This window comes from Vulpes vulpes, chromosome 5 (assembly GCF_048418805.1).
Source record: "Vulpes vulpes isolate BD-2025 chromosome 5, VulVul3, whole genome shotgun sequence".
Taxonomy (NCBI): domain Eukaryota; kingdom Metazoa; phylum Chordata; class Mammalia; order Carnivora; family Canidae; genus Vulpes; species Vulpes vulpes.
Genome location: NC_132784.1, coordinates 40,201,634 through 40,220,053, shown reverse-complemented (window position 1 = coordinate 40,220,053; position 18,420 = coordinate 40,201,634). Strand labels below are relative to the sequence as shown.

Genomic DNA, 18,420 nt, shown 5'->3' with positions numbered 1-18,420 from the left:
ACATGGACATTAAATATAGGCTGTTGCTGTAACATTTAAAGCAGGATATCTTACCTCCACAAGAAGATCCACAACATCTGTGGGCATCTTTTCAATAAGAATCTCAATGACTCTCAGAATTTCCCCTTTAGCTCGTGCAAGAGTTGTCGTGTGCATGTTCTGTTGTGACTGGGTATTTGCTGCAAGAGCTGTATGTCTGTGTACCTGTGAAGACATAACCATGCTATAGATATGGCTGATACTTTTACTAAAAAAATTCAGTTTTGCATTTCTAGCCAGTGGTTTATTTTTCACTTGTTAATACAACTGGGGAAGAAAAAGAGAATCAACAAAAACAAATCTCTTGGGGTGGGTCAGGAAACACTTGATTACAAAAAAAAAAAAAAAAAAGTAAAATACAGTTTTTAGTAAAATAAAAACTAAGTATTCTCTAATAAAATCCTGTAAGTTCTTGGGTATAATAGGAGACTTTAATATAATACTACCATGACATTTTTCAAAAGACAGATTGAAGGTTTGTGGATTTGGCATATCTGATGCTGAAGTCAAGACAGCAGTTAGAAGACACCAGCAAGTAAGAGACACGAGACTTGCTCTCAAGTAATAACAGTAAATGATGCTTACATAAGACTTCTGTGTCCCAGATACCATTCTTGGTGCCATATAATGAAGTTGAGAAATTCAAATGAACATGCCTCCAAAAATAATAAGCATTGTAAATATAAGTTCACTGTGATTTTTCTTCCCTGTACAAATTATAAGTCTTAATCATTCAGAGGAGAAAGAACACTGGTAGGTGCTGGGCTAGCCATGGAGGAGTGGGCATGACAGGGGAGAAGAAGACAGAAACAGTGAGAAATAGAAATACTTTAGGATCTTAATCTAAAACTCTGAGCGGAAAATTTATTTTTACAAGATAATACATGTGAACTATCACATTGAAATATTAGAACACTAAGAATGTGGAAATCAACTGGCAATTAGTAAAACATTAACATTAAAAAATATTTTTTAAGATTTTATTTATTTATTCGTGAGAGACACAGAGAGAGAGAGGCAGACACATAGACAGAAGGAGAGGCAGGTTCCTCACTGGGAGCCCGATGTGAGACTCGATCCCAGGACTCCAGGATCATGCCCTGAGCCAAAGGCAGACGCTCAACCGCTAAGCCACCCAGGCGTCCCTAAAATATTTTAAAAATACCTTTCTAGCCAAATGTTGGAGTAGAATAAATCAAAAGCATGGCTATTCTAATAGTTCATTTAAAAATACTCATATTGGGATGCCTGGGTGGCTCAGCGGTTGAGCGTCTGCCTTTTGGCTCAGGGCGTGATCCTGGAGTCCCAGGATCGAGTCCCACATCGGGCTCCCTGCATGGAGCCTGCTTCTTTCTCTATCTATGTCTCTGCCTCTTTCTCTCTGTGTCTCTCATGAATTAATTAAAAAAAAAAAAAAACTCATGTAGAAGGTGAAAATTAAGTTCAAAAACATAATCAACACAGATACTTGCTTACTCTTTAAAGAGGCAGTTTTATGACTGGTACTTTTAGGACCTGTATATGAGACCAGACTTATTCAATATATTCAATATTACTGTCTATGCATACTCAACTGATAAAAAAAACTGGTAAGAAATTCCAGGCTAATAAATCTGCTCATTTATAAATATATACTTCATATAAATATGTAATATCTACAAATCATAGAGCTATAACATACACATGCATATTTTAAACACAGTGCAACCTTTCTGTAACACTATGCACTAACAGCAGAACACACCCCCTTTACTCTACAAATTTATTTTAGGTATGAATTCAAAGTCCCACCACCTCATATAAACCCATACAATCTGCTATTAACAAGACCTTCCTTCCTCCCTTCTAAAGCTACCTTCATGTCACAAATACTTGCTGCATGCCTATTAAGAATGGCTCTGGGGTAGAGACGGGCCCAGCAGGTTTCAGGTTATCAGGGTAGACTCAGAGGTATTTATTTAGTATTTTAAAAATTCATCATAGCTACAGGAAAAACAACTCAGACGGAGTTCATACCCCATGGACACCAAGTGTGCACATTATTTATGCTGAAATGGAACAAACCTTTAAGAAAAAATGTAGGGGCTTATCATCCTTTTCTTTCTCTCCCACTACTAAGACCTACAGGAAAGATTCTATAATTGGTTCATTGTTCTTTACTAGTTTTTCAGTTAGATGTGGGCAATTAGTTAGAACACTAAGAATGTGGGAATCAATTGGCATTCAAGTCTTTATCTGTGACATGTAATAGGGAAAACAATTAGCAAGTTTATGACTTACATTTTTGTTTACAGTTGAAGAGCCAGTGTTAAATAAGTTCAGTGTTGATTACGGGAAGATATTTATACTTATAAAATGTGAATATCTTTAGTATATTTTAATTTGAATAAGCCTGTTATATTTCAGATTGAAATATTGATTTCAAATATTTGCAAGAGAGTTAACTTTGAGAACAGAAATGAATACAAAAAGCACAAGTAAGGAATGCGTTGCTGTGGAATTCAGGGTACATGCATACAGGTACGTATGTATTCATTTTAGCACTAAATTAACTTGCACTGTTGTAGAACAAATTGGAAGGATTATTTGTGGATATGGACCCTCAGCTCACAGTACGTAATAATTCCTTTAAATGAGAAGATGGAGCACACAGAGAGGCTCTGCTCACCTCTTTGGCTATAGTTGTGATGAAGGCGGGTGGTCTGGCAGTGGCGATGAGCGAGAGGGCATGCCTTGCAGAGCGGGCGGAGTCAGCTGCAGGGCTAAGAGGCAGACCCATTGTGATGCTAAACAGGGATCAGGAAAAAAAGGAAAAAAGAAAAGAAGCATTTGAAATATAGACTGAAAAGATTAGACACAGCTTATAATGTCAGTTCAAGGTCAATGGGAGCACTCAAACAGTTAGAATATAATGGACTTGCAACAATGAGCAGTGATTAGGAGTCAGGGTGTTCTGGCATCAAATACAAAATCGAATAATTAACCGTGAAGATTGAAAACAGTATGTGCATCTGTCCAAAGTGTTAAAAACGCCTTGTTAACAAATTATCAAGAACTAGTACTGAATGCATATCACAAAGCTCAGAATCAGGCAAGAAAGAAGACTGTGCTGGGTATTTTCAATTTTTTTGCCAAAAAAATTAAAAAATTAGAGGTAATAATTTGTTTATAAGGCCACAGAAAAAGGCTTCATTTAAGGACGTGTACCTGAAAGGAAGCAAAATTCACTTCCATCCATATAATTATCAAAAAGAACTCAAAACTGCAAAATTATTTTTAGTTTTTAATATTATTTTTAGTTTAAAATATCCTCAGTACTGTTAATTTACCCCATGCTCAATACTTTTAGAACCAATCTACAATGTTCTGCCAATAGTTATTTTGTGTTGATGCAAAAATTATTAATGGACACTTATTTTCTCTCTATAAAGATCATGGGCATGGCATTGTCCAGGTTATTTTTAAGAGTATGTACATGACAAAATAAATCTTTCCGAACTGTGAGAACATCCTGATCAGGATAGTGATGTTATATTCCTTTGCTACCCACCCCTAAAACATAAAAATGATGATATTCTGTTTGTAAGCTTCCTGTTTATTTTATATAATAGACTCCTGTGAAAACTAGTAAGACTCTTCATTAAAATGTGGAATGTGATCTACTCGTCAACTATACACAAGGAGCATTTTGCTACTCAGTATGTGATCCATTATAGTTTCTCCCTCTAGTCACATATCTTCATTCTTAAATATCCATATGAAATTATATCAAGATCTGTACTGCTCTAATTACGTAAGTCTGTATACCTCATGTGTAAACTGGATTGTTTACTAAAAATTCTCAAAATGTTTACAAATGTTTTTACAGATTCGTCTAAGAATCATTATTTTGACTTTTAGATGAAAGTAAGTACGCATTACATGGGCATTCTTATCACTGTTTAAAGAAGGGAAGTTGATTCTAGGAAATTTTGCCTACAATTTCTTAGTGACTGCTACATTGCTTAAATCTTTGACTGATAATAACTGAGAGTAGATACAAAGCAGGAACTCAGGAGGATGGAGGGGGTCCTCTGATATTCACCACTAAAAAGGAGATGTTAGGTGACAAAACACACACATTCTGAACAAGAAACAGAAAGGATGCCATCAGTGCCCACATCACCTCCACAGAAGATCTTGATGCTCGAGATCCAGTAGGGGACTGGAAAAGGGGCCTTCGGCAGTATAGCAGGGCGGGGTAGGTAGCCAGGTTCTTTTCAGGATTAAACATTACTACTGAGAATCCCACAAAGGCATGAGCATGCTGACCTAGATTGCTTAATTATTACAGAGTTTAGATCATAGTTTAAGTTTTAAAAAATTCAGAAGCTAATTACACTTTTAAGATATTCTATGTTTCTCTCGTCAGCATGAAAAGGTGTTGGTAATACTGAAAGGCTGAAACTCAAATGGTATGTTAACTAAATTCTGAGCAAACCTAAATCAAATTTCCTAAGATCAATAAAATCACAGAATGCTGGGAGTTGGAAAAGATCCCCAGGCAACCTCCCTGCCCAACAGGCAGCCATCCAGCAGGAATGTCTACCTCCTGGGCAGCCTGACCTACCCAGGAAGGTGTGACAGAGAAGAGAAAGAACTGGAGGTGAAACTGAGGGCCTAGGTTTGAAATTGAGCTTTCCTGTGCTGTTTCATGTCTTCCTGCACCTGCCCAGAACATCCCTAAAGAGGGTGATGGTACCAGCATTTTTATGAAGGAGAAAACTGGGTCCAGAGTTCATCGAGGTGCCAAGGTATGATGTTTTCTCGGACAGCTGAATGGTGGTATAAATAAAGGGCAGGGGGCTCGCCCACATTATGGTTAACTGGATTAATGAAATGGTAACATGACTAAACTCAGCGACTTTGGATGAGTAGCTAGATGGCATCCCTGGGTGAGGTTTCCGGTGGTCCATTGTGACACGCGGACTTCATCTCTGTTCTTTCCAATGTCAATTGTGATTAACTGAAGATACAGATGCACGGTTATCAATGGTGTGGAAATAAAATTGTAATGGAAAGTAACTATACTAAATGGCAGAACGGATTCAAAGGTCCTCAGAAAGATCAAATTCAAATTGGGCTAAAGAAAGAAGTCTTTAAAGTATTTTTTTAAAAGATTTTATTTATTTATTCATGAGAGACACAGAGAGGCAGAGACACAGGCAGAGGGAGAAGCAGGGTCCTCACAGGGAGCCCGATGTGGGACTTGATCCCCAGGCTGGGACGATCCCCAGACTGCCTTTGGCTCTCGCCCTAACCGCTGAGCCACCCAGGCGTCCCAAGAAAGAAGTCTTACTGTGTGGGTTCAAATGACCAATTTTAAGGGAATGGGGGAGGCAATACACTGCTTGACCAAGTTTAGGGAATGGCACTGAGGACTGTATCTGAACCACACCTATGTGTTAATAATGTGGCTTCCCTAAAGGGCTAGGTTGTATCAAGGGAAATAGGGTGAAAGACAACATGTTGACCCTGCTGAGCTTTATGGTTCTGGCTGCCTGTCCACACTCCCTATGGGTGGCTATACTATCTCCCGAGTTTCTAAGAGATGGGATCTCCCTTTTGCAGACCAAGTGTTAGAGCATCTCCTGGAGTCCAGAAAAGTCCCATCCATTCCTTGCTGTGTGCTGTTGTGATGGCTTGCAGTTGGAAATTGGAGTTCTACTCATACAAAAAGAATCCTACCAACCGCACAACCCACCTCTCTTCCAGACCTTCTTTGTTCCTTCAGGAGTAAAGTTTAGTGGGAAGCCAAGAAGGGAGTGGAGGGAGAGAGAGAGAAGGAAAGAATGAGAATGAATGACTCTGCACGTATGTGTTCACCTGAGGATGACAAATGGATATTGTCCCCCAATCCTTATGCGGTGCCCTGTGGCCAACCTGGCCTGAGTAAAGCACAACATTTGTAAAATGGGTCTATTAAAATAACAACTTCCAAGGCTGACAAGATGATTAAATAAGCAGGCAAATGTAAAAACCCCAGTCCTACGTCTCACCTATATATATTATACAGACAATAGATGCTTGTTGTGCCCAAGATGACTCTCATAAATAGAAACAAAGTGAAAAGAAAATGAGATCAACTAGCAGCAGGTCACTGGTTTCAAGTTAAAGGCCCTATCATACAATACCCTTAATCCATCTCAGCAAACGATCTTGTGAATTTGGGAAGAAATAGGCACACTTCTTGTGGTAGGAAAAATGGTAAAAGTTTGGCGTCTGGAAGAGAAGCTGCAGCAGGTAACCAAAGACAGTAAAAGTATTGCTCATGAATTCAGTGGAAGGTGGAACATCCAACAATTTGTAAGAGGCATCAGAGGGTACATTTGAGTGATTCTCTTGATCAGCATCTGATGGCTGCAGTGCAGGACTTCAGGATGCAGACACATCTATTGCTCTGAGGTCAGTCGTCTGCACAGGTTCATTCAGCACATCCATGGTACACAGGCAGGGGGGTTGGGAGTGTGGGAACAGAGAGGATTTGCCAAGGCACAGGGGAAGACTTCCCTCTGTAGCCTATATAATGCATCACATCAGAGTAATCTTCCAAAAGCACTAACTTTACTTCATGGTTAAAGTGCTTAAAAACCTCAGTGGGGACCAGTGCTTCTAAGAAAAATCTTAAAACCTTGGCTTGAGGTTCCAGGCCCTCCATAATCTAGTTTCACTAATTTATGACTCTGTCTTTGCAACACACCTCTGTTCCTGAGGCCAGGCTAAGTTCAAAGCTGGTCCCTAGAATTCCATTCCTCTTCTGACTAGAGCATGTGGCTTACGCTCCTCCACTACCACTGCCCCCATTAGCACGCTCTCCCCACCCCTCTGTTCAGTTCTTGTGGAAGCCAAGAGTTGTCCTGCAATTGCTAGAGCATTCAATTACAATCTACTGAAACAAAACCAACCAACAACAAAACCCGTTTATCCTAGGCTCTTAGCACTGGATCTCTTTCTGCCAAGCATTATGAATTAGTTTTGTATCATGAACTCTATGCAGACTGGTACCATGCCTTCTAATCCTGTGATCCCCCCAAAGTGCCCAGTGCAGCCCCTTGGACGTAGTGGTAGCTTGAGAGTTATGCGCTAAATGAAGTTACCTGGAAAATCCAGCAGGAAAAAAAAAATCGCTTAAGCCAGTTATTTGACTGAACTGACCAAGCAATGAAGTCAAAGTAATTGATCTAGTCGTCCCAACAGGCAAAGTCTAATTCTACACATAGTTATCTTCAAAGTCAAAGGTGTGCTGTGTATGTGATATATTTTAATGTGGGATTCTAACTGAATGAAGGAGGATTCTACTATCAGAGGTGCAAAATTAAAGGGGTGTCTGTCTTATTCTGGGATCTTCATCGCATCCTGCTTATTTGGCTGTTATGCAGTTCATTGGTTATATAGGCTTTTAAGAAGGGTCTTTAGTTAAAAAAATAGGATAGGACATACTCTCTATTTTACTCAGCATTTCAGTATACCCATCCCACATGAAACACGAGTGATGACAGATACTGTAAATAAAAATCATGAATAGAGAAACAGTCCACTCAGGCTGAGCTCATTCCTCACGTGACTGCTCATTAATCTGCTCTAACCCTTACTCCATCGTGGTAAAAGCATTTTAGAAGTCACACGTCAGACCACTATAGTTAAATGTCACCATCTACAATTGTCAGACTTCCCCATCTGTCAAATACAGGAATACTGTAAGAGAATATTCAGGGGGAAGAACCACTTAATCTTTCATAGAATAACCCACAAATCATGGTCAAACAGTATTACGAACTAAATGCTTGTGTCCCCTGAAAATTTGCTGTGACAGTATTTGGAGACGGAACCTCAGGGAGGTACTTAGGGTCAGAGGAGCCAGGTGGGTGAGGCCCTCATGATGGGATCCCTGCCGTATAACAGACCAGAAAACGTGCTCTGGCTCACTCCCAAAGGAGTTGCGTGAGCACGCAGCGGCACAGCAGCCATCTACAGGCCCAGAGAAGAGGCCTCAGAATGAAACTCGCCTTGTGAGCACCTCCTTCCCGGAATTCCCAGCTTCCAGAACTCTAACAAGTAAGATTCTGTTGTGGAAGCCCCTAGTCTGTGCTATTTTGTTACAGTCGCCCAAACCGACGAAGATACACAGTAACAGGGCACGGAAAACACTCCTCATGGAAAACAGGGACCAGAATTATTTTGGAAATGCATACTTCGTTTCATAACTGGGAATTCCATCTTACCCCTTCCAGACACTTACTAGCAAGTGTCTTTAATGTATCAAGGAATCATCAATTCTTGTCTGTTATATTAAACCTTAATTTGATAACTCAAATGTAGCATTAGTCTCCTAAACACAAATGTGATTCCCCCAACAAGTGCCCAGCTTTTACATCTATTTCCTATATGTTGTATACATTTACAACTATGAGTTGTAAAAACTATGCTAACATAATTTAGTTAAGTGGTTTCCTCAGATTATACATTTTCTATTAAAAATAAATGTCTGGGGCGCCTGGGTGGTTCAGGCAGTTAAGCATCTGACTCTTAATTTTGGCTCAGGTCATGATCTCAGGGTCCTGAGACTGAGCCCTGAACTGGGCTCTGCACTGGGCATGGAGACTGCTTCAGATTCTCTCTCTCCCTCTGCTCCTCCCTCCCACTTGCACACATGTAAAAAAAATTTTTTTTTAATAAAAAAATTTAAATAAATAAAAGTGAATAGGAAACATAGTTTAAATATAAAATCCTAAAAATACCTTAGTGTTTATATGATATATTCTCTACCCCCTGTCTCATAGTTAAAAAGTACGGTTAAAATTTGAGTTAAAATGTCAATTCTTTTTCTCCAAGTATATAGTTCAAAAATAACATTTCTTTCTAACATATGGGGTTTATCTGTATGTTAATCAAAGCACAGGGTTTCTAGTTGACTATATGTTTCTCTTTTACAGTTTGGTAAAGGGACGCTAGGGTGGCTCAGTGGTTGAGCGTCTGCCTTCAGCCCAGTACGTGACCCCACAGTCCCGGGATCGAGTCCCCCATTGGGCTCAATGCAGGGAGCCTGCTTCTCCCTCTGCCTGTGTCTCTGCCTCTCTCTCTCTTTTATTTATTCTCTCAAGAATAAATAAAATCTTAAAAAAAAAAGTTTGGTAAACTGAATATTGCAGAAAAGCAATGGGCTTTCGGTAATTCATTAATATTCTTCCATCATAGCCATAGGAGATGAGAGATTGCCCCCGTCAGCAACGGGAGCCAGCACGGCTCTGCTGTTCTCTTTGAGAGCAAAGGCCCTGCAACATGAACTAGGAAAACAGAATCAGAATTAGACCACAACACGTACAGAAGGGAGTTAGTCTTTAAAAAGCACAAGGATTTTTCTGTTCTTTTACAGGGTAGGATTTTCTATTGTTTCTAACATTTTATCCATATGTACATAACCATGGTGACCAAAAAAAAGAAGGATTTATAAAATACATAATACTGCATGTTTCTTTTTTTCTCACAATTAGCTAGGAATGGTTCTATCTAGGATTTCAATGAGAGCAGTCTGCATTCTCTGTTAAACAGTCCATCAAAAAACAAAAACAAAAACAGTCCATCACAAATGAGCAGCCCATAATCATTAATTTAAAAAATTCCTCTGAGAGTCTCCCTGTGGATCACCTGTCACATAAAGGGTGGCATGACCATACAGGTATGGGAGAAGCAAAATGGGAGTCGGGAGACCTGGGTGATCGTTTTAGCTTTTCTAGTACTGGTGAGATCTCAGGTAAGTTGTATCATCTCTCTAAACCTTGTTTTTATTGGATAGCATACTGAAAACACTGGATTGAATACTGTTGAAGATGCTCATCTCTAAAATTCTTTGACATTATTAAATGTTTATTAAATGCAAATCATGTGACAGGTGTTATGAATAAATATGAATAAATGCATAATACATGACCCAGGCACTCAAGGAGCTTAATGATATTTAAATAGGCTATTAATTTCTAGAAGGTACAAAATTCTTCATGGAAATGATTTCATTCAGTATACTTTTAAAATCTGAAAGTACACTGACAATTGAGTTGGCAGCTTTTATGTCCTTTGAATAGGCTGTTTTATGCTTAATATTCTCTTGATCTGTAGCTGTGTGGGTGCAAGATGGCACAGGGGTAGGAGCAGAGCTCTTGAGGTCAGTGAGACCTAGGTCTGAAGCTCACCTTTTCCAATGACCAGTATTTCTGTGGACAAGAGACAGAACCTCTTTCAGATTCATTTTATAAACTTCTATTATCATTTTATAATCATTTTATAAGATAAAAGAGAAAATCCTCTCTTTAACCCTGATTCTATTCCCCTGAGATAACTGGGAAAGAACTTATGTTCAAGTTTTAGATGGGCACTCCCCACAGTTTAAGTTCTGCAAGGAATGAATAAAATAAAATTGGTTAAAAACCATGTTTACAGTCATTTGCCATATGTTTTAAGGAGCTCTTCGGCATCTGTGGGGCATGCTCATACATTTCCACCTCTGTCCTTTTGCCTTTCCTCAAAATTATTCAAATGGGAGATGTAAATAAAACTCTTCCTGGCATCCTTTCTGAGCACCCAGCTGTGACTCACCTCCCCATCTTCTGAATGTCCCTACCTTTTACTCTCCTCTTTTTGCATCATCAGATCTTATCCTTCCTTCAGATTGTAAGTACCTTGGAGACAGAATCTTTGTCTGATGCAACTTTGTAACTAAATATAATACCCAATATTGTACCTTCCATATATTAACTACTCAATAAAAGCTTGCTTAGTTAATAAACATAGTTTAAAATCTGGTAAAATAGCTAAACACATTAGAAAACTGGCATTATTTTGATTTCAAAGATGTAAAATTCTCAGTCCTATTTCTAAAATAAAGGCATTTTAATTCTGGAAAAATGCCCTATCAATTAAGCCATCTATAGTTTCTCAGGAGACCTCTCAGGAATAATCTCTGACAGAGGTTGTCAATACATGGGAGAGAGAGGAAGAAAGAAACTCTGCTATCATATGTGTTTTACAGAACTAGGTAGCAGTCTGAGTTAGCTCCCCCTTCAATCCCCTTTTTCATAAACTCACAAGAACAGTATTAAAGAGGGAAGGACTGCGTACGTTTTTTCTTTTCCTTCCCCCCCCCCTTTTTTTAAAGACTGGACTTATTTATTTGAGAGAGAGAACACAAAAGAATGAGTGAGCGAGTGTATGGGGATAGGAGGGGCAGAGAGAGAGCGAGAAGCAGACTCCCCACCCAGCAGGGAGCCTGACTCAGGACTCGATCCCAGGACGTTGGGATCATGACTTGAGCTGAGGGCAGATGCTTACTCAACTGAGCCACTCAGGTGCCCCTGTTTTTTCTTTTCCAGTTAACATGAACTGAAATTTTAAAAAGCACAAGCCTAACATAAAAGCTTCTTCATAAAGCGAGCCTAACGCAGCAGTTAGAGACAAGGTTGCTGAGCACTGTCGTCACATACAGAGTAAATCAGGCACAAAGGGGAGGCACAGTAGGCACCATCATGTGGGTAGGAGGCACACATCCCTGCTCTGTTTCACCCTGTCTCAGTCCTTCTACAGCCTGTACCAATGGTGTCACGGATGTAACAGGCCATTTTCAATCTACATCTTGTTATAGATTAATAAGCAAACATTTTCTTGCTTATTATGCAATTTATCATGATGAAAATTACATTGGACTCCTCAAGGCTACATGCTGATACATTCATTTATTTAGAGCTGTGTATAGAGTTATACTAATCTTCATGACAGAAAAGGATGTAATAGCAGGATTTAAATTATCTACTGAAGAACTAAAGTGTCTATGGACATACTACATGTAGATAAACCACAGCATATCTTTATGTTTGCTGATATAAGCTTCATGTAAACTGATTTAAAAACAAAATAAAACAAAATATTAAATACTATGTCTAAAATAAAGCCTATCACTTCTCCTAGGCAACAAAACAAGACTGCATACTATTGAAATGGTGTTTAGATCAGCTTTGAAAATAGGCTATAAAATTAGGTCAAAACAAAATTGGAAGGTATACAGGCAGTTGCAGCCAACATGAAGGGAGAGGGTTGAAAATATGTTCTGGGCTTTGCACAAAGGCCAGTTGCCTCTTACTATTGCTTCAAACTCATGGGCTCAGTTCCCTCCGAATTCTTAGTCAATCAAGAACCTTCAGGCCTTCTGCATCCAAAAACTATCCTGGCTGCCATTATGTCAAACTATTCATTCTAGAACCAGGCAGCTCTTGATCTGCTGACTGAAACAATGACAATGGCATCACCACTTTTACTACCACCATACAGGGAATTCCCATTTAATCTTTTAGTATGTGCTAAGTATTCTTCCAAGTGCTTTGCAAACAGAAACACATTTAGTATCAACTTTATGAGGTAGGTATTTAATTAGGCCCAACTTGTAGATGGAACTGAGGTAAGAGGTGAAATGACTTGCTGAAAAGCAAACAGCTAGGAAGACACAGAGTAAATGTTTAGGAAATGTGGCAGTATGATAGGAGGTAGGGGGCGGGCAGCTGCCTAAATTGGAAATAAATACCACCTTCTACCAATCCATCTTGGGACTTCGGGCTGAGAATGTCCAATCTGTAGACAAAGCCACAGCATCCCAGTCTAGCCTTCTAATAGCTTCTTTGAGCTCTACTCCCTGAGCCTAGAGCCATGATGGATCATAAGAGAACTAAGGGATATGAGAAAGACAACCATGAAGAAAAGGGCAGAGAATTCTAGTTTTTTTTCAAGGTCAACAAAGATAAGATGAAATGCCATTCAATGAGAAAATCAGAGGTGATAACATTTACATTTAGATAGGCACCATGGGCCAACTCAAAGATTCCTAACACTAGGATGGCGATACTGAAAAAACAAAAACAGAGGCCCTGAGTGACTCAGTTGGCTAGGCGTCTGACTCTTGATTTTGGTTCAGGTCATGATCTCACAGTAGGGGGACTGAGCACTGCATTGAGCCCCAGCCTCTGGCTCTATGTTCACCACAGAGTCTGCTTGTCCCTCTTTGTTTCTCCCCCTGTTCTTTCTTTCTCTAAAATAAATAAAATCTCTTAAAAAATAAAATCGCAAAATTAAAATAAACAAACAAAAACCTTCCTCCAAGAATTAGGAGGCTGAGTTCTCAAGTCAACATGAACCTCTATCATCACACCCCCAATTGCCTTCCCATCATTCTTGGCCACTTGGCTACCAAGGGCTTCCCACTTACTTCATTTCAGCAGCTCCCTCAGCTCATCTGCCTTTCCCTCTACTCTCATCACTGCTTCTCTGGATCTCTGCAACCTCCTACAGCTGGTTCTTGGCTGTGTGCAAGTGAAACCTCAATAAATTTAATTTAAAAATTACTATGAGTGTGAAGGAATAATTCCCCAAACTATCTGTCATGTATTCTATGAATAAATGTTTGGGCAGGTATATACACAATTTTCCTTGTAAGTGATATGTTTACACTATTATTAGATAATAATATGTCAAGGCACAATAAGCACAATTTAGAAACTATGTCACAGATCAGCCATTTACTGGCTTAATGCTAAATCTCAAGTGTGCCCAAATTACAGAATTAGATTTCCCTTTCCTTATCTATATCCAAAATTTCATATATTGAGATATTTGGGGTTTCATTATCTACTAAAAACACATAATCTATCAAGGGCAATCAATGACCTTAAACAAAAATAAACAAACAAAATACCAACTGACAGAACACAAACAAAATCCCCACAAATTAACTGGAATTGAGCACGTACTTAGCGAGCTGTTTCTCGGCATCAGCACAAAGTTCAAGAAGCCCCATGAGGACAGCAGACACATCCATGTAAGGCTCCCAGACCGTGAAACCACGTCCAATTAGATCAATGGCTGTTCTTCGGATTGTACTGTGTGGAGGAAGTTTGGGGCTAGGGGGCTGCAGCAGAAGAAATGTCAGTGCCTTACCTAAAATTACAAAATAAGAAGCAAAGCAATAAAGTAATTTTACTTTTGTGATTTTTTTTCGAAGACATTTTCAAAGTATAAATCACTTTTGATTTTTTTTAACTAAAAGGGGGTTTTGAGCAGTTAAGGCTATAAAAGATCTCAAGTTTACAGTTCGCTCAGCCACATACTTTAAAGAGATAAGTTAGGTTACAATATTTTATACCATATTCTAAAATGCTTTAATTTCATAAGAATTATGTATAAATAAGTATATATAATTTCAAAATATATCAGTGATCCTAAATTCCAAGCAAGGTGTCTCTTCCTACTCAGCATTCTGTAAAATGGAGATGGTTTCAAATAATGTTATATTTATTATATCTCAACAGGGATCAGGGATGAAGGCACAGATATAGTTTTAAAAAGTTTCCCCAACAAAGCATCTATGTTTCTCCATATTCTGCTACGCTGATCCAGTACAATGATGTGAAGTATGTGGTAAATTCTTCACACAAGTTTGGTAAAGAAATGAAAAGACAGTTTGATATTACTTTTAAATCTGATGAAATCATCTAGGTTTTAAGTATCATGTATTTCTTTATGTCGAAGATAATGCTAACAATTTGTATACATAAGCCTAATGGCCGTCAAGCTGTAAAAGCTCACCTATTTCAAAAGGCATTTTGACATTTAGAAAACAGGGACTGGGTGACGGGCACTGAGGGGGACACTTGACGGGATGAGCACTGGGTGTTATTCTGTGTATTGGTAAATTGAACACCAATAAAAATTAATTTATTAAAAAAAAATAAAGTGAAAAAAAAAGAAAAAACAGGGACTGTGAAGAGCAAATATCAATTTAGAAGAGGCTGTTTGTTTCTTGAGGGGAAGAAACAAAACTGTTTACACATCATAGAACAGTATAGCGGACTGCTTAAGGGATACACAGGCTTCAGATTTAAGACAGGGAATTAACCAGTTTCATAACTTAGTAGGGGCAGGCCGAAGAAGGTATCATGAGCTTCAGTTTCCTTGTCTGTAAAATGAGAAAACAGCTCACTCTCACAGAGCAAGAGTGTTGGGCTGATGCAGACAAAGTGCACTGCCATGTGCCTAGCACCCAGGAGGGCTCCTCAAACGGCAGTCATGAAAAGCATGTTGAACTTGACTGTTTTCAAAATTGAGAACGTGGCATATAAACTTTAATGCAGTTAACAAATAAAGGCATTTACTCATTTTTATGTTCTAGCCAATTGTTAAACGAGAATGGATTGAACTGGAGGTGAAGAGACATGAAGGATGCTGTAAAGCCCAGACTCTTGTCTGCCAATGCACTGTTTGTTCGTGGTTCAGAATACCTGCTGCTGTAGAACCCTTGAAAAATTTGTTGAAAACCATCGGTCTTTTCCCCAGGAAACTACATATAATACATGTACATATCCATCAAATGACACACACAAAAAAATTTCCAGGAGGCCACGGTTCTTGGGTTAACAAGTCTTGCAGGAAGTTGAAAAGGCAGTATACGTGGAAAGCCTCCTGGAGGAGACATCTTGATATTCATGACTTCATTCATACACGTATTTGAAAATTTTACTCTCCCACTTAGCCATGTCCTACATTAGCTTCAAGTTTTGTGGATCATAAAAATATAAACCCCTTTTAAAAATCGTGACCCACTGTTCTCTATTTTCTGCCAGCACTTACTCATCGCTTACCACACGATATTTTTAAATATGAGCCTTTCTGTGAATTTCCCTTTTCCTCATCAAGTTTGTTGCTCCTGGAGGGTAGGAACTATGGTGCATGTAACTTTACATCTCCCAGATGACCAAGCACAGTACTCTGCACACATTACAGACCTAAGATGGAAATACATCTGCCTTTACTGCATGTACATCTCTAATGCAGTTCCCTGCTCCAGTTTGTCAGAATGGTATTTCAAAATGTCAAGAGATCCACCACTTTTCTGTCATTCTTTACTTCTAGGAAATTTTAAGAGTTGCAGAGAAAACCCCAGTGCTGCTCTCTGCAGCACAAGCAGCAATGGCTCCAGTCTAAGGGACAGGGCTCCCTGAAGCTGTGTCCTTGGGAAGCAGTTTTGTGAAGGGGCAAAGGTTTTCTAAGTACAATGTTTTATAGCATTTCAATCATCATTTCCCTTAACTGCACTCCACTATTCCTGTATTCATTACAGGCAGGAGCATTCTGGCAATCCCAGGGAGGGCTGATTTCTTGCAGCCTCTGTGTGGGAACTCTGGAGGCAGCTTCCTCACCACTCTGATAATTTTATCTTGAAAGCAAAAGTAAACCGTTAAGTGGCCAGTTTCTTGATGTTTTCCATCATTTTTCTAACAAAGGAGGAAGGACAGCATAGGGGATGTGATCACTCACCTTGCAACGAAATGACAGAAAAGGAAGACTCAGTAGGCAGACTTCAAAAGACCCCTGGCCTTGCAATGGTCCTCGGGGTATCTTCTGCTCCCCTGCAAAGTATGATCTACTCTCACAGTGAGGATGCCACCCAGCTCAGCAGAAAATGCAGGTTCCCTCTGGCATGCCATCGCCTCTCTTAAATCACTTTCTATTTCATTCAGTGATCTTATAAGTAAAATTCTCCTATAGCACCTCTCCTTCTTTAGTTCAGATCACAGTCTCTGGGTAACATACAGTAAAAACCCCCACAGTTCTGGCAGGCGATGTAGGGGGCACCAAGAAAAGGCAAGAGAAGAATGGTCTGTTTAACACACATTTTAAATCCACTAACTAGAGTCTGATTATTTTTCACTGGTCTGTTTTGGAATTATAAAGACAGAAGAATGCTATAATTCCACACCTGACAACTTATTCCAAGCAAAATGTGTAAATAAGAGAAGATGAAGAGGCTTTTCAAGTAAACATTTTGATTTCTAGCCTTGTTGATTAATAAGATGCTTATGACTTTAATGATACCAGGAATAATGACACTGATGTTCTGGAGGAGCACTCTTGGATGCCTAAGGGTTCAAACTTCCTAATCACAGATTCCTTCTGATGATATAAAGGAATGAGCCTTTAAGAAATAGTTGTTACAATAATAAAAAGGGGTAGGTAAATTTAAGATTCCTTTTTTGACTTATACTGTATTCTCTACTTCAGGGTTTATCTGACTTATGATTCCATAACAGCTGCTCTGCAACATGGACCAAGGTGATAAAAAAAAAAAAAAAAAAAAAAAAAGCTAAAATTAAGATACCTATGTACCTTCTCTTTTGCTAGAAAAAGTCTCATGACAATCTTATGAATTTTCTCTCTCAGAATTTTCCTTAAACCTTTGGTACCCAATAATAGTTATATTTTAATCTGTGCAAGATGAAATCTAATTTTGTACCAAAATAAATAGTAAGCAAGGCACAGAATGATGCTCTCATCTGACACCATGACTGATTGTATCATAAAAGGCTCCCTAGTAGCAGTATGAAAAAGTTCAACAAACTGGACTGACATTCTTCAAAGTCTTCCACAATTTGGTTCCAACCTAGCCATCCAAAGATTCCTGTGATAACTATATATAAAATAAATATAATAAAAAGTTCAAGGACACGGATTCTAGTTCAGGAGATGGCTGAGCAAACAGGTCATTTCAATATATTCCGAGTATTGTTAGAGCATTTAAAAGCATAAGGTATCCAGAGAGAACTTAATAGGGGCACTTAACTCCACCAGAGAGTATGAGAAGGCTTCCAGGGAAAGGTGACTTCTATACCCAAACCTAAAGAGTAAGTAGGAGTCAACTACTCAAAGGAGAGGACTATGGAAAGAAAGCATTCCAGACAGAGAAAAGAGTATGTCTCATGATGAGGAAATGAGAAAGAACAGGGTCAGATCAAGGGATTACACATAGCTCAACATGGCTGGCGATCTTGTTGGGGAAAAAAGAAGAGGTTGAGGTGATGGGCAAGGGAGAAAAGAAGACAAGTTGGATGAACCAAAACAGTGAGACATGAGGCAGGACAGGTTACTAGAGCCTAATCATAAAGGGCCTCATATGTCATGCCAGAAGTTTGTTTATTCTGGTGACAATGGGGAACTACTGAAAGTTTTAAGCAAAGGAGGTTTGATTAGATTTTCATTTAGAAAGATCAACACTTGGGTTGTCTTATGCTAGAAAGGGGTAAGACCTATTACCTGTTTAATTCTGATCTATTCATCCCCAGCCAAATTGATTAATTAGAATCCTAGAAATTTCAGACTGAAAGGACTTTAGAACAATAGCATCCATTCCTGTGCTTCACATGAGATAACTGAGAACTGTAGAAGGCAAGGGGTGAGCTGCAGGCCTGGGAAAGGAGTCCAGGCCTGTGTGGCCCAGGCTATGTGTCCATAGGGCTAGTACAGGTCTGAACACAA

At 39.1% G+C, this 18,420-nt stretch overlaps 1 protein-coding gene across 10 annotated transcripts in view; it reads right to left on the bottom strand.

The window, feature by feature from the left end:
- The window catches only part of WDR7 (WD repeat domain 7), a 350,640-nt gene that overhangs the window by 91,572 nt on the left and 240,648 nt on the right, over nucleotides 1-18,420 (bottom strand). For all 10 annotated transcript variants that reach the window (XM_025997662.2, XM_072757950.1, XM_025997661.2 and 7 more), the window contains 3 exons: nucleotides 13,863-14,049; nucleotides 2,708-2,825; nucleotides 55-204 (listed from right to left, as the gene is read on the bottom strand). In XM_025997662.2, coding sequence (XP_025853447.2) covers nucleotides 55-204; nucleotides 2,708-2,825; nucleotides 13,863-14,049 — 455 coding nt within the window. The remainder of the gene's footprint in view (nucleotides 1-54; nucleotides 205-2,707; nucleotides 2,826-13,862; nucleotides 14,050-18,420) is intronic.